The 13,274-nt window shown below is 48.2% G+C and overlaps 1 protein-coding gene across 8 annotated transcripts in view; it reads right to left on the bottom strand.

Moving 5' to 3' along the window:
* Positions 1-264: 264 nt before the first annotated feature.
* Positions 265-13,274, bottom strand: part of Arhgap44 (Rho GTPase activating protein 44) — a 168,015-nt gene continuing 155,005 nt past the window's right edge. For 6 of the 8 annotated variants that reach the window (XM_005332889.4, XM_005332890.5, XM_078042909.1 and 3 more), the window contains 3 exons: positions 11,627-11,784; positions 7,557-7,934; positions 265-1,824 (listed from right to left, as the gene is read on the bottom strand). In XM_005332889.4, the coding sequence (XP_005332946.1) occupies positions 1,685-1,824; positions 7,557-7,934; positions 11,627-11,784 (676 nt within the window). In that variant the 3' untranslated portion in view covers positions 265-1,684. Of the gene's footprint in view, positions 1,825-4,655; positions 4,708-7,556; positions 7,935-11,626; positions 11,785-13,274 lie in introns of all 8 variants that reach the window. The other 2 variants (XM_005332891.5, XM_021731410.3) reach the window with 2 other exon arrangements.

Below are 13,274 nucleotides of genomic sequence, written 5' to 3'. Positions count from 1 at the left end.
CGGGTTGGCTTCCTTGGCTTCCTTGTGGGATTTCAAAACACAGGTTAGCACTTGAAACTCAAAAGAGAATTTTCAAAGTTGAATCTAGTATTTACATCCTCTCCCTTCCCAGGAGAATATTGGAGGAGCTTTAAAACAGGTGAGAGAGAGAGAGAGAGCAAGGACTTGGCCTTCCCTGGTGGTGAACTGCAGACCTCCAGACACAGCCCAGGAGATTGATAATTGCCCCACAGCTTTGTTATTAAAACGAGAACATACGCCAGCTCAGGGATAATAAATCTATTTTAATAACATTACTTTTGACAACAATTTGTACATGTATTTAAAGAGAACTTTCAACTCCCGGGCTCCATTACAAACTGGGGGTTGAACTGCCCTTGCCAGGAAGTGAGCAAAGCTGTAACATCAAAAGTCCGCAAATCCCACTCTCAGAGAAGGGTGACTTTACACTGTTGGGAAAAATAACTAAGCATTTAAATTTTTTCATTGTACACCTGTACATCAGTTTTGATTGAATGGCTCAAATTAAACAAATATAGATTTCATATATACAAATATTATATCATGTATAGGTATATTATATCTATTTTAAAAGGATAAAATTTGAAACTTCGACTGCATGCATGGCCCAGATCTGTTTCTCACTCTCTTAATCCAAAGTGCAAACAGGCTTCCCAGTGCCTCCCGACCCTCCTCCCCAGAACTGGATGGGACTTCATGAGAAGGGATGCGCAGGGGATGCTGGTGAGCAAAGCAGGCCCACCACTGTGTGGACCAGCGTCTCCGCAGGCTGGTTTTACTCTCCTCGACCTGCTCTGGGTAAACAGGATTATTGCTATTCAGCTGTAACCTCCAGATTTAGAGACCAGCTCCAGGACCCCACATTCTAGTGAGCTGGATGCCTAGAGAGGCCAAATAAATGACTGACAGATTTAATGGGTTTCAGGGGGATGGGGAGCTACCACAGACTCTCCAGACATGATCGAGATCCTCTTTTAAATTCAGAAGTATAAAATGATAGGAATAAAGAACTTTCAGTCATGAGGGGGGACAGAAATTTAGGTAGCAAATGTTGTAAGCCATTATTTTGGGGCCCTCTGATGAAGGGTAGCCTAAAGGTGTTGCACGGGCCAGCCCTTCCCTGGGCATCAAGCAAAGGTCAGTGACCAGGACTTCAGGAATTCCAGCCCTAGTCCAGGTCTGAGTGAAAAGTCCCCCTCTTGTCCTGCTTCTCTTCTGGCTAATACACTGATATTCCAGGACCTGACATTGCCTGTCCCAGTCCACAGTCAAGGCAGTGGCCCTCGTGTGTGTAACCAGGTAACAACCGTCTCTCACACCCCCCACCCCAAAGGACAATTCTGACAAGCAGGCCCTTGGGTGGAGGGGTGGGTACTACTTGTCGTGGAGGCTGAAAATGGATCAAAATAGGCACAAAGTCAAAAGGCAAAGGTCAAACAAATGGCCGAAGTCACCACCCATAAGGAACAAACAAAATCTGCACCACCGACATTCCCCACATGGACCAGAGATTGCAGTTTTCTGCCGAACTCCAACCTCACGTTGGAGGTGACAGGAAAGAGCCAACGGAGGATACTTGTTGAGCTCAGGGACGCTGCTCCTGGCTGCGTGTCTCCGGGGCCCATGTTATGTTATGTACACGCGTTGGGGGCAGGGTGCTGTGTCAGAGGGCGGTGCTCTCAGATTCCTCCTCCGAGTCCCTCTTGTCTGTCACTGAGTGTCGCCTTGCGTGCTCCAGGGGGCTCAGGCGGAGTGTTGATCCCAGCTCTATGTGGATGGAGGGGATATCAAAGTGGACAAGATCTGCAAGTCGGCAGAGAGAAAGAGAGTTGAAAAGGAGCTTCTGGCTAACCAGAGGCTAACTGCAGACAAATAATGTCAGCATTGGGAAGCAGGGTGGTTTGTTCCTTCTAGGGCCAGATCACTTGGAGGTTTGTTTAAGCATGTGACTGCATGATTTAGCTGTGGCCAGGTCCCATCATTTCTACCTTGAGGGTGGTTAGGATCCAGGTTCTGCCACAGTGGTTCAGGGAGGATATTCCAGAATATTCCACTGTATTCCAGGACCTGACATTGCCTGTCCTGAACAGCTCAGCCTCACTGCACTTGGATCCTGATAAGCAGGACGCTCTTGGACAGGTCTCAATAGGATCCTTTGGGGATGTAGCTCAGACTGCATTTAGTTCCCTCAAGTCTGCATGGACAGGGTGTGAGACAACTGGGGGAGACCTGGGTCAGCGATCTCACTCTTGAGAAACAGCTGTTTGGGAAGGCTCATGGAGGCAAAGCAGAGGGTCTCCCTCAGGATCTGGTAGCAGCTGGAGTAAACTCCTGGTTTATTCTAAGAAACTGCCCCCTTTGTGGTTACATCCTTATTAGGAGCATTGAAGGTCATTCTTCCTGGACAATGGAGCAGGAAGAGTATAAAGGAAGGAACAGGGCTCAGCATGAGCATGTGGACAACTGTGTCGGCAAAACCAAGACAAGTCTTTAGAGCCTGCAGCTTGATACATGAAGCTCGCTGGACACACCACCCTGGAAATGGCCCTGGAGCACTGAACCCCAGAAGGCTAAGCCTGTTGCCTCCCTGGGGCTGTGGGAGATGAATGGGGTGGGATGGGTCCTTTGGGTCCCTTATTCTTGGTCAGATTGTTTTCTTAGTTTCTGGCCTTCACTTAGCCTGGCTTCTCTACCCAGACTGGGAACTGTACTGCAAGTGACACAGAATATGAACCTAGCAAGGGATGAGTGGTGGGCCACACCTGGGAAGTGGAGTTTAATTTTTGTTTTGTTGTAAAACAGATGTTCAGACTGAGGACTACCATGCTGAGAGTACAGACATACACTTGGACACTGTCCTAAAAGACATTATACAGACATGGTGGCTCTGGGACAAAGCTCCCCGCCTACCCCGTCCCCCAGATAGTCCTCAAAATGTCATCCCAGCCTGTCATCCATTTGCTGCCTGACGGAGCAGAGATCTGGAGGTTTGCAGCTCTGCTCAGCCAGTGCCACTCATGCTCCTGCAGCAGATGGCTCGTGGGCCTTGCAGGGCATCTGTGGCCATCTCTCCTCCAAAGGTGGGAGGTTAAGCCGGCCTGGGACTACCTGCTGGGTGGGGCTCCCTATCAGGAAGAACATAGGCTCCCCTGCTCATCTCAAAGACAAGTGTGGTCCTAGACTACGTCTTACCTTTCCTAAGTCTCGGCAGTCAAATGGAAGTGGGGGAGGAGAGGAATGCAGACATGACATGAGACTGCCTGACCCAGCGCAGGTGCTTATGACCCCCACTGTTCCCTTAAAGGATCCCCACCCTACGGGAGAGAGGTCACTCAGCTAGGGGACGGGATTTAGGGGGAGAAGCCCTCATTAGGATTCTGAAGGAAATCATGGCTGTGATTGATTTCATCCACACTCCAGAAATGTCTGTTGGGACACACCTGTCTGTGAGCACCAGATCCCTTGTAGCCAGGATGCAGGACCATGTGCTGAGGAAACCCAGGCTTACTCTGGACTTACTCAGTGTCTGACTAAGGCAAAAACGCCTCATTCTTGTGGCTTTTTTCACATTCTAGGTTTTAGCTTTGGACATCTATTCTTTTTATTTTTTTTTTATTTATTTTTTTTTTTTGCAGTGCTGGGGATGTGACCCAAGTGGCCTTGGGAATGCTAGGCAAGCACTCTACCACTAAGCCTCATTCCTCCACAGCAGAAGGAGGAGAAGGAAACCAAGCAGATGCTGATCAAAATACTCCCTAATTGTTTTATTGAGTGGGACGGAAAGGATCCGGCCGACTATTATGGAGGTGGATGGAATGAGCTGTAAGACTCTATGGATTCTTCAGGATTTGCCAGCTCTCGGCCTGGAGGAAGACAGGCATGAGAGTCTGTGTCTGAGCTGGGCATAGACACAGTAACTCAGGAGGCTAAGGCAGGAGGACCACCAGTTCCAAGTCAGCCCAGGCAACAGAGCGACACCCTGTCTCAAAAAAATAAATAAGAATGGTTGGGGATACAGCTCAGTTAAAAAAAAAAAAAAATACCCGAGTTCAATCCTCAGTACCAGGGTGATGGGAGCAGAATCTGACGGTGGACATCTGCTAGTACGAGCTCATGGCCACAGACCACGTGTTGGACCCTGTGCCAAGCCACACCAGGTAAGTCCTCCCATCAGAACACCTTCCTAAATGAAAGTGTGCAGAGCATGTTCCTAGGGTGCTGAGCACAACAGCCTCCAGCAAATCCACCCAGTGAAGAAGAGATCTGTTACCCCTGCAAATTCTAAACCTGAGGGGGAGAGGAGGGCAGCTGCAAAGCGGTGATACAGTGAGACAGAAGACGGGGAAAGAAGAGCTAACCCATTTGTTGAATGTTTCCCTCAGCTCCTATGAAAAGAAAGAAAGAAAAAAAAAAAAAAGGCCAATGATCTCAAAAAGCCAAATAAGCTCCTGGGTCAGTTCATCTTTACTGAGGTTGCGGGAGGCTGGTAAGAGTGCAGCGGCCATGCGGTCAGTCGGTCTGAGTTGCATGCAGAGAGGAGGGACAGCTCTTGGGGGGCGCTGGCGGCAGGGGGCAGGGGCAGCCGGCCTGGCTGGCTTGGAGGGTGGAGGGAGGTGAGGCCGGAGCCAGCTTACCCTGAAAATCCCCCTCACACGTATCCAACACTGCGTCACCCATGTCACACAGCTGCAAGAACACAATGATAGGATTCGGAGAGAGGAATAAACACGATGAAACATGAATGTAACAAAAACACTGTGCAGAGTGTCACAGTCCCACGCGGGCCACACCAAAACATTGCAGGTTCTACGCTGGCTCAGAGACCCGTACATACCAGACAGTCATGGTCTGCTCTCAAGAGAACATTAAAACAAAATGGAATGCAGGGACCAGGGGGTGTCATTGACTCTGACGGTCAGATCTTAAGCCTGTGTGATGGGAAGTGACCCACTCCACATCTCAAGCCACAGGGACACTGTCCCTCCTTGCCTGTGCCCACTTTTGCCCCCAAATTGCTCCTCATTCTGCTCTCATCTGCCTCCCTGAGTGACATCCTCTCCTCATCCTGTGGCTTACAGTCTGGGACACCCTTGTGCTCTGGCCTTGGGGTGGCTGGAGAGTCAGCAGAGGTGGTGTGCTGGAGGAGCAGCCCCTGAGGGCTGCCGCATGTGACTGGGAACTCCTGGGGCAAGTGTGGTTCCCCCAGGCCAGTGGCTGTCCTCTACATCATGGCTCACTCAGAAACATACACCACCCCAAGAACACCAGGAGGGCATGGTAGTCACTGTCATTTCACAGGGAGGAACCTCCTTATTTAAAAATAAGCCTCAGGGTGGAGGACAGCAGCTGTACATTCAACATTAATCACATCCAAAACAGAGAAGCTACGTCCCCGGATGGCTCTTCCCCATAACGTTGAAATCTCCTGATCCAGGCAGAGACTCGCGGGTTTGCCTAGTGTTTTCACTGGCAGCAACGAGCTGGACCTCACAGGCATGTGCCTCCGTCTAAGCTAGGGCAGAGAATGGTGCTCTCTAGGGGGATGCTGGGGGAAGGCAGTATCCATGAGAGACGTGGTGCATCCTAGACCCAGCACAGTATTTTCTTTCAAGTATGCCATGTGTATGGGTCTGTGGGCTTTTTGTTGTTTCAGTGCTGTGTACCGAGCCCAGAGACTTTTGCATGCACTCTACCACTGAGCCACACCCTCAGCCCCTGGATACATGATTTTATATGTGGTGTTGGCATGTGTGATGCATGCATATACATGTAGTGTTCGTGGGTGTATGTAGTATGTGCATATGATGTTTGCATAAGAGTGATATATGTATGTATGGTACATATACATTTGGTATGTATGTGCACATGTGATGTGTGTATGTGTGGAATATGTATGTGTGGTGTATGTGTAGTGTATACATGCAGGGGTGTATGTGTGAATGTATAGTGTATATATCTGTGGTATATGTATGTATATGTGTATGTGTATATATACATTTATATGTACACGTGTATGTATACATATGTATGCATGTATATATGTATGTGTGTAGGCATGTGGTGATGTATATATGTGTAGTATATGTGTGGCATGTGTGTGATAAGCATATGTATGGTGTGTATATGTATGTGGTATGTGCATTTGTTGTGTATATGTGGTGTGTGTGGTGGGTATGTATGTGTGGTGTATGGGTATATATGTAGTGTATGGATGACGTGTGCACATGTGGTATATGTGTGATGTGATAGGATATGTATATGCATATGGCTTATGTGTGTGTGGTATGCATGTGTGTGTGGTATTTTTTACATGTGTGTGGCACGTATGCATATGCACATGGCTTATGTATGTGTAGTGTATGTGTGGGTGGTTTAAATGTTCGTGTGGTTTGTACATGTGTGTGGTATATGTATCTGTCATGTGTCTGTATGTATATGTTACATGTGACATGCATACATGTGTGAGGCATCTATGCATATGCATGTGGCATGTGTATGTGTGGTCCATGCGTATGTAGGGTATAAGTGTGATATGTATGTGTGTGGTGTACATATGTCGGGGTGGTCTGTATGCTTATGTGGTACATATACCTATGGCACCTGAAAGCATGGAGTGCATGCGTTTATTCCACGCCAGCCATGTCACCTTCTGCCATTTGTGACGATACTCCACAGATATGGGCAGGCTCTTCCCTGAGATGAATGGGCTGACTTTATTCCAAGATGCAGCCCAACAATTGACCTGTCTTCCTGAATAAGGAAAATGCTCAGATGACTTTTTGTGGAAGCCACCACAAAATCTGACCCTGACTTTATAATCTTATGTGGCCCAAGTGTCTGGGGAAACACTTAAAAAAATGTCCTGTTTCTTCCACAATGAAAGATTTTATGGTGTGTGTGCGTGTGTGTGTGTGTATTTACACATTTTTTTCCCCTGGGGAAGACAGCTCCATGGTTGTTTTCAAATTCAAAGTAAATCTAAGTAGCTGTGGGTTTATACAATTAGCTGCTGGAGGAATTGCAGTGGGCAGGGGGGTGGGGAGAAAGGCAGACACATGCCTTCTCTGAAAATGACCCTTCTCTAAATATATTCTGAGAAACACATTTTTCTCACAAGGCTTATTTTGCTACTAGGGACAAATATCTCTGGTTCTCAGCCTGTCTTCTCCCTAAGCACTTGGACCTGTTCAACTCCTTGGATTCTGTCCAAGGGAAACTCAAGGCTTCACCTGTGTTTTGATGCCAGCTGTTCTGTGATCATAACCAGTTTCCAGCTTCTCCTGGGTCCCCCCTCCAAAGGACTTAGGCTCAACTCCCCAAAATAAGAGCAGAAACAGAAGCCCCCTGCAGAACAACTTGAATCCAGGGTCCCATAGGCGGGCTTCTAAGATCCTCTTTCCACAGCCCATGGCACGGGCACAGCCATCTCACAGTAAATGGGAACTAGTTACCTGAAAGTGACGCTACCATCCCTCCCCCCGGCACAGTTTGCTAAGGTTCACAGGAATATTTGAAAGGGCCTGTGGCCTGGTTACCTGTAGACATGCTTTCCCCAGGGGACATGCCATCCAGCATAGGGTGCTCCGTGGACTGTGGGCTCGAGGCAGAGAGGCTGACCGTGGGAGGCTGAGGAGGTGGCAGAGTGGGTCTCTGTCGGGGCTTAGGGGTGGGTCGCGATTTGGCTAAAGTGCTTGTAAAGACAGAAGGAGAGGCCAAGGGAGGAGCTGCAGCCGGGGAGAGCTGGCCTGAGGCCAAGGAGTAACCCGGTGGGTAGCTAAGTCCGTAGGGCGACGGGGTGCTTGGTGGAGTAGGAGACAGGCTGACGGGGGACGGCTGGCCAGCGGACTGGTCAGTCACAGACCCTGGCTGGCCAAAGGGGACCTTAGGTGGAATTGGTGCCAACTTCTTTGAAACTGAAAGAAAAAAACAACAACAACAACAAAATGCAAAGCTATTAAATGAAGCCCATCAGTGTGACTCGTCAGCACAGGCTTCATGGTTCAGAGTGGTCACCTCCTGTCACCCCGCTTCCCTGCCCTAGGCCTCCTGCCACACCGAAAGCAGCCAATACAATTTTTAAAAATGAACTAGGAACTGCAAGTTTTCCTGTCTTTCCATCTGTTAACTAATTTCTCCTTCTCTTTCCTGGATCTCTGCCACCATCTACATGCACACCCTGCCAAACTACAGAACAAATCTCCCATCCACGGGCCGTGGGCTGATTTCCCAGTGGGAAGAGGTGTCACTGAGACACTCAGTCCGGGAGACCAGATCCAACAAGAATGATCTGAGTTCAAGTTGTCACAGTGGAACCCGACTTGGGGCAAGTCCTCAGGATGGGAAACTGACCAGGCTAAACCTGTGCAGTGGTGTTTGTCTCCCAACCGTGACGTGTGAACAAATCTCCTGGTCACAGAACCTCCGGCCTCCACCACTTTATGTTCCCCACCTGGATTCTGTGCTTGGATCATGGCTCTTTTTCTTTCTTTGCAGTGCTGGAGATGAAATCTAGGGACTTAAACACACTAGGCAAGTGTCCTGCCCCTCAGCTACATCCCCAATCCTTTTCTTATTTTTTTTTTAATTGACATATGATGTTTGTCCTCATTTGTGGGATATAGTATTGTAATTCAATACATGCACCACAGTGCATAATGATCAAATCAGAGTAATTAGCATTTCCATCTCCTCATATATTATCATTTCCATGTGTTGGGAACTTTCCAACTCTTTTCCTCTGGTTATTTTGAAATGTATAATTAATTGCTACAGACTATAGTTACCCTACTGTGCCACCCCCTACAAATGAGTTTTGGTACCTATTATCCACCTTCACTCTGTTCTCCTCCTCCTCCTCCCACATGGGCCCCCCCAACCTTTTTCTTTTGAGAATTGTACCCTTGGGGTATGAGCATGGGCAGATGGACTGAAATGTTCTTTTCTTTTCTGTGGTTCTGTGAATTGAACACAGGGCCTCATGCATGCCCTACTACTGAGCTATATCCCCAACCTGACTGTACCTTCTAAAGCACATTGTGGCGCAGATCTCCTTTGCATTGCCTTCTTTTCCCTCTCTATCTAGTTAATCCCTCTACAGGATGATGAATACATAATACCTTGAGTTGAAAGTGAATGGGTAAAGACAAAAAGCCAGACATTCAGGAGATTTGACTGATGGGCAAATGTTCCTGAGACAATGTTGGATCATTCATCTCTCAGAATTAAGTAAGGGCTGCATCCACATGCAGCCGAATTCGAGAAGAAGCCATCTTTTAAATCCTCAGGGAAGCATTAAGGCCTCCTCCTCCATTCCTGCCCCCCCCCCCCGCCAGACACTCCCCACCCCTCCATGGAACAAAACCTACCAGGAATTTCTCAAGTTTTACCCTAGCTCATCCAGCCCTCTGTGTGGATGACAAAAGACCATGCTTCTTAGGGTCCACCAACTTGGGGGTCAAATTTCTATCCTGCTGGTTACCCACTGTATACCCAGTATAATTTATTTAAACTTCTAAAAAGCAATAATAATAAACAAACAAAAAAACTCCGCTTCTATACAATAGGGAGAATAACATTTTCTCCATGGCACTGTAACAATTAAGTGGGATTACATATGAAAAGCGCCTTATAATCACAACTTGCAATGAAACGACTTAATTTTGCAGTTTCACTTTCTACCTGTACTGCCTAAGTTCAGGTAAGTTTGCCAGCAGCCACGACTGTAGCCACTGTAGCTCATGACAGTGTGTGGTCAGGCATGGGCCCTGTAGGAATGATTCCACTGGACTGGATATGAAGTATGGGAGACCCTGGGTATAGGAGCATGAGCACGCCTCCTCCCAGATGAGCTGCAAGAGAGAGAGGACACGGTAACATCATCATGTCTGTGATGAGACCACTTCTGGGTAGTGACAGGACTAGGACATGATACTCCACTGGATGCATGTGGTCAAAAGACAGAGGGGTCAAAAAAAAAAAAAAAAAGCAAAAGTATCACAGATGGGCAATGATGGGGAATGGAGAAGAACATCATCCTTTCAAATAACAACTCTGAGTTACTCACTCACTTGAGAAAGGGACCTGGGTCATTCTAGGCAGTATTCCCTGCATGGGTCCAATGTGCAGCAAAAACCTCAAAGGGTCAGCTGGCCACTGGGATTAGGAAGCTGACCAGCTGCAACAGGAGCCCTGACACTTCCAATGGATGAAACAATGGCTTAGCCATCATCCTTGGCTTGAAGGGTTGGGGGAGGATCTGTAAACAGAGATGTGCTGAAGAACTCATGTCCGTACCATAAGGAAAATCTACTGGTGTTGGAGAAAAGCCCTGGAAGGCTAACATCCTACTGCCCCCACTTTGGTCCACTCATCATTCAACCATCAAGATGTTGGACCCAGAGTGTCCCATGTGTCCCCACAGTGCCACCTTTGCATTATCACTGAACCTCTCTGGAAAGCAGACTCCTGCACATAATAGGGTTCAATAAATATTTGTAGGATGAGAAAGAAATGAAGAATACAGAAGTGCTGGGGTGAAGGAAGACTGGGAGAATGGAACTTCCATGGTAGCCTGGTGCCAGGAAGTCTGGAAAGGGATGGATTGCAGATAAATGTGGGTGATGAGCCTGGTCTGTATAACCAATCTGGAGCCGCAGCCATCCTCAGGGCATGAAAGGCCTGAACTCAGAACAAATTAAATAATGTAACTGGGGACTGAATTAGAAAAGGACACATGCCATGCTTCCCTCATGATGTCAAGATGGATTCTACTGTCATATGTAACTAAAAGGAATCAATAAGAAATTTTAAAAAATTTTAAAAAGGATATATGATTTCAGACACATGAAAGGCTTTGCCAAGGGGTGGTAGAGGTGGAGACAAACCCAAAAGTCCAGAAAAGTACTCTTGCAGCCCAGCTTCCCATTTAAGAAACGTTGCCATGGAGTACATTGTTAGATTTTAGGAGTGATTCTCAGAAGGGAAAATAACCAGGCCTTTTATCACAGGTTCCAGTGGCAGAATCCTGGCGGGCAGTGATGGGTCAACATAATAACAAAACAGAGGTACGGGAGGTCTGGCCTCGTGGAGATACGATCCCGACACCCTTCATTCCTTTACAGGAGGGATTTGGGGAGGGGTGCAGCCATCTAGGGCTGGTGTGAGGGATTTTACTGCACTGTAGGTAGGGTCCAGCAGGTCTGGGAAAGTCACACGCCAACTCAGACAATGCTTTCTGCACTGGTGGCATCCTGTGCTGCAGAGGAAACGCTGCCCGATGTATGTCCCTCGCTTTTCAAATGAGCTTGCTGAGGATGATGGCGAAATGGTCCCATTTAGGTTTGGTTGATTTCTTGTTTTGCTGCTGTTGTTGCAACACTAGAGGTGGAACCCAGGGCCTTGCACCTTCCAGGTGAGTGCTCCACCCCTGAGCTACACCCTCAGCTCAGGGGTTGGCTCACCTCTCTAAGCTCTAAGACTCAGACTCAGAACTGTTCACTAAGTCACACAGTTTCTAGACACCCAGGCTAAGGATGGAAAGGACCCTTTAGGAGTGATAAGCACCATCAGTGGCCTGAGGCTGCCCAGAAGGGAAGTGGTGACGTACCTTTCCGGAGGGTGTGGGGACTCTGGTCTGCAGGTGGCTGGCTGGGGCTGGCACCTGGTTGAGTCCCCGGTTGCGTCCCTGGACAGGTTGTCCCCTGGCTGGAGCCTGGACTTCCTTTCTGCCCAGACCCTGGAGACAATTCCTTGCTTTTAGCAGTGCTGAAACACAAACACACAGGGCAGAGAGCTCCCGAGTTCAGTTGACTTCAGCACCCGCCTTGCCAAATGCAATCCTAGTGTTCTTCTGGGTCCCACTCCACTCTGTCCCAGCTCTAATCTTCTTGGTCCCTTCTTAAAAACCTTCAAAGGTGCCCCATAAGGTGATGGTCCTCTCTTGGAGCTCTCATGGCCTGAGTTCCACCCCCAGTGCCAACATCGTCTGCCCTCAAGGAGGCCATGAGCAATGTAAGGGCAGGGCCTCTGTGTGTCCCCACTCTAAATCTGTCATCAACATGGGCATTCTAGGACATTCTGAAAACTGGAACACCAAAATGTTCTTTTCTCTTTGACTGACATGGCATACCAGAGCCAAGAGGATTCAATAGGATGAGTGTGCCAGCAAGGACTGATGACTTGGCCTCAGGCTGTCCTGTGCAGGGCCAGAGCTCTCCCCTGATGGCCTCCATCACTTCCCCAGGCAGGGGAGGAATTCTGTGAATCATCCTCAAACTCAGTGGCAGGTCCCAGCAGTTGGCAGGGTCAATGCTGACCCAGTCTGTGCTCCCACATGTGGGCCATTTCAAGTCCTGGTCCTCCAGGCTTAGAGGAAGGTGAGTCAATGGCAGAGAGGGACCCTGACCTCTAGAGTCCCTCAGACTGACAAAGGGACACCAAGGTCACCAGGTCCCTAAGAAGATTCCTCCTCACAGCTAGGCTCTTCATCAGACCCTGGCCTGAGGATCAAGTACATGTTAGGAGACAACCTACTCTACTGCATAAGCAAATCCATGGCAGATCCTCATTCCCTGCCAGCCTCCAGCGTGCCATCTGTGGGAGATCTCACTATGTTCCCTTACAAGGTCTCACTCCTTTTCACCAGAATACTCCAGGTAGCTCCTAGTGAATCAGGAGAGGTGCTGCTCTGGGGTTGGGAGATATCCGACATCCTCCCTCGATTGTGATGCTCTTAAAGGGTGTAATGTGGAGGGTCTGGGAACCTAAACCTATAGCAATGGTTGTTTCTTCCCCCACAAAAGCAGCCACAGCCTATTTCGTTCCTAAACTCATTCAGAGACTCCAAATATACATTTGGAGCAAACACCAATAAGAATATTCTACTCATGCCCCACTGAGGAAGACTGGAAGCAGGGACCTGGGCCAGAACAGGAAGTCATTAAGTAGTTTTCTTCATGAGAAGGAAGGAAGGAAAGACCCACTCAAGGTGGTGATGCTTTCTCCCCCTTGTAGGATGAGTTTTCCATGGCACCTGGGGAATCCTCCAAGAGGAGACCATCAACTTAAATCCAAAGGAACCCAAAGAGCAAAAGTTCCTTTCTCTATCTCATCAATGAAAAGAAAAAAAAAAAACTGTTTTGTCACTCAGACTGGACAGAAACTCATCTTTGATTCTTCTTCAGTCTCAAAGTCACCTGGCACATGGGCATTAATCCAAACGACTACCTCCCCTTCCATCCATCTCCGTCACCATC

The sequence above is a fragment of the Ictidomys tridecemlineatus genome, chromosome 3, assembly GCF_052094955.1.
Source record: "Ictidomys tridecemlineatus isolate mIctTri1 chromosome 3, mIctTri1.hap1, whole genome shotgun sequence".
Lineage (NCBI taxonomy): Eukaryota > Metazoa > Chordata > Mammalia > Rodentia > Sciuridae > Ictidomys > Ictidomys tridecemlineatus.
This window is presented reverse-complemented; position numbering and strand designations above follow the sequence as displayed.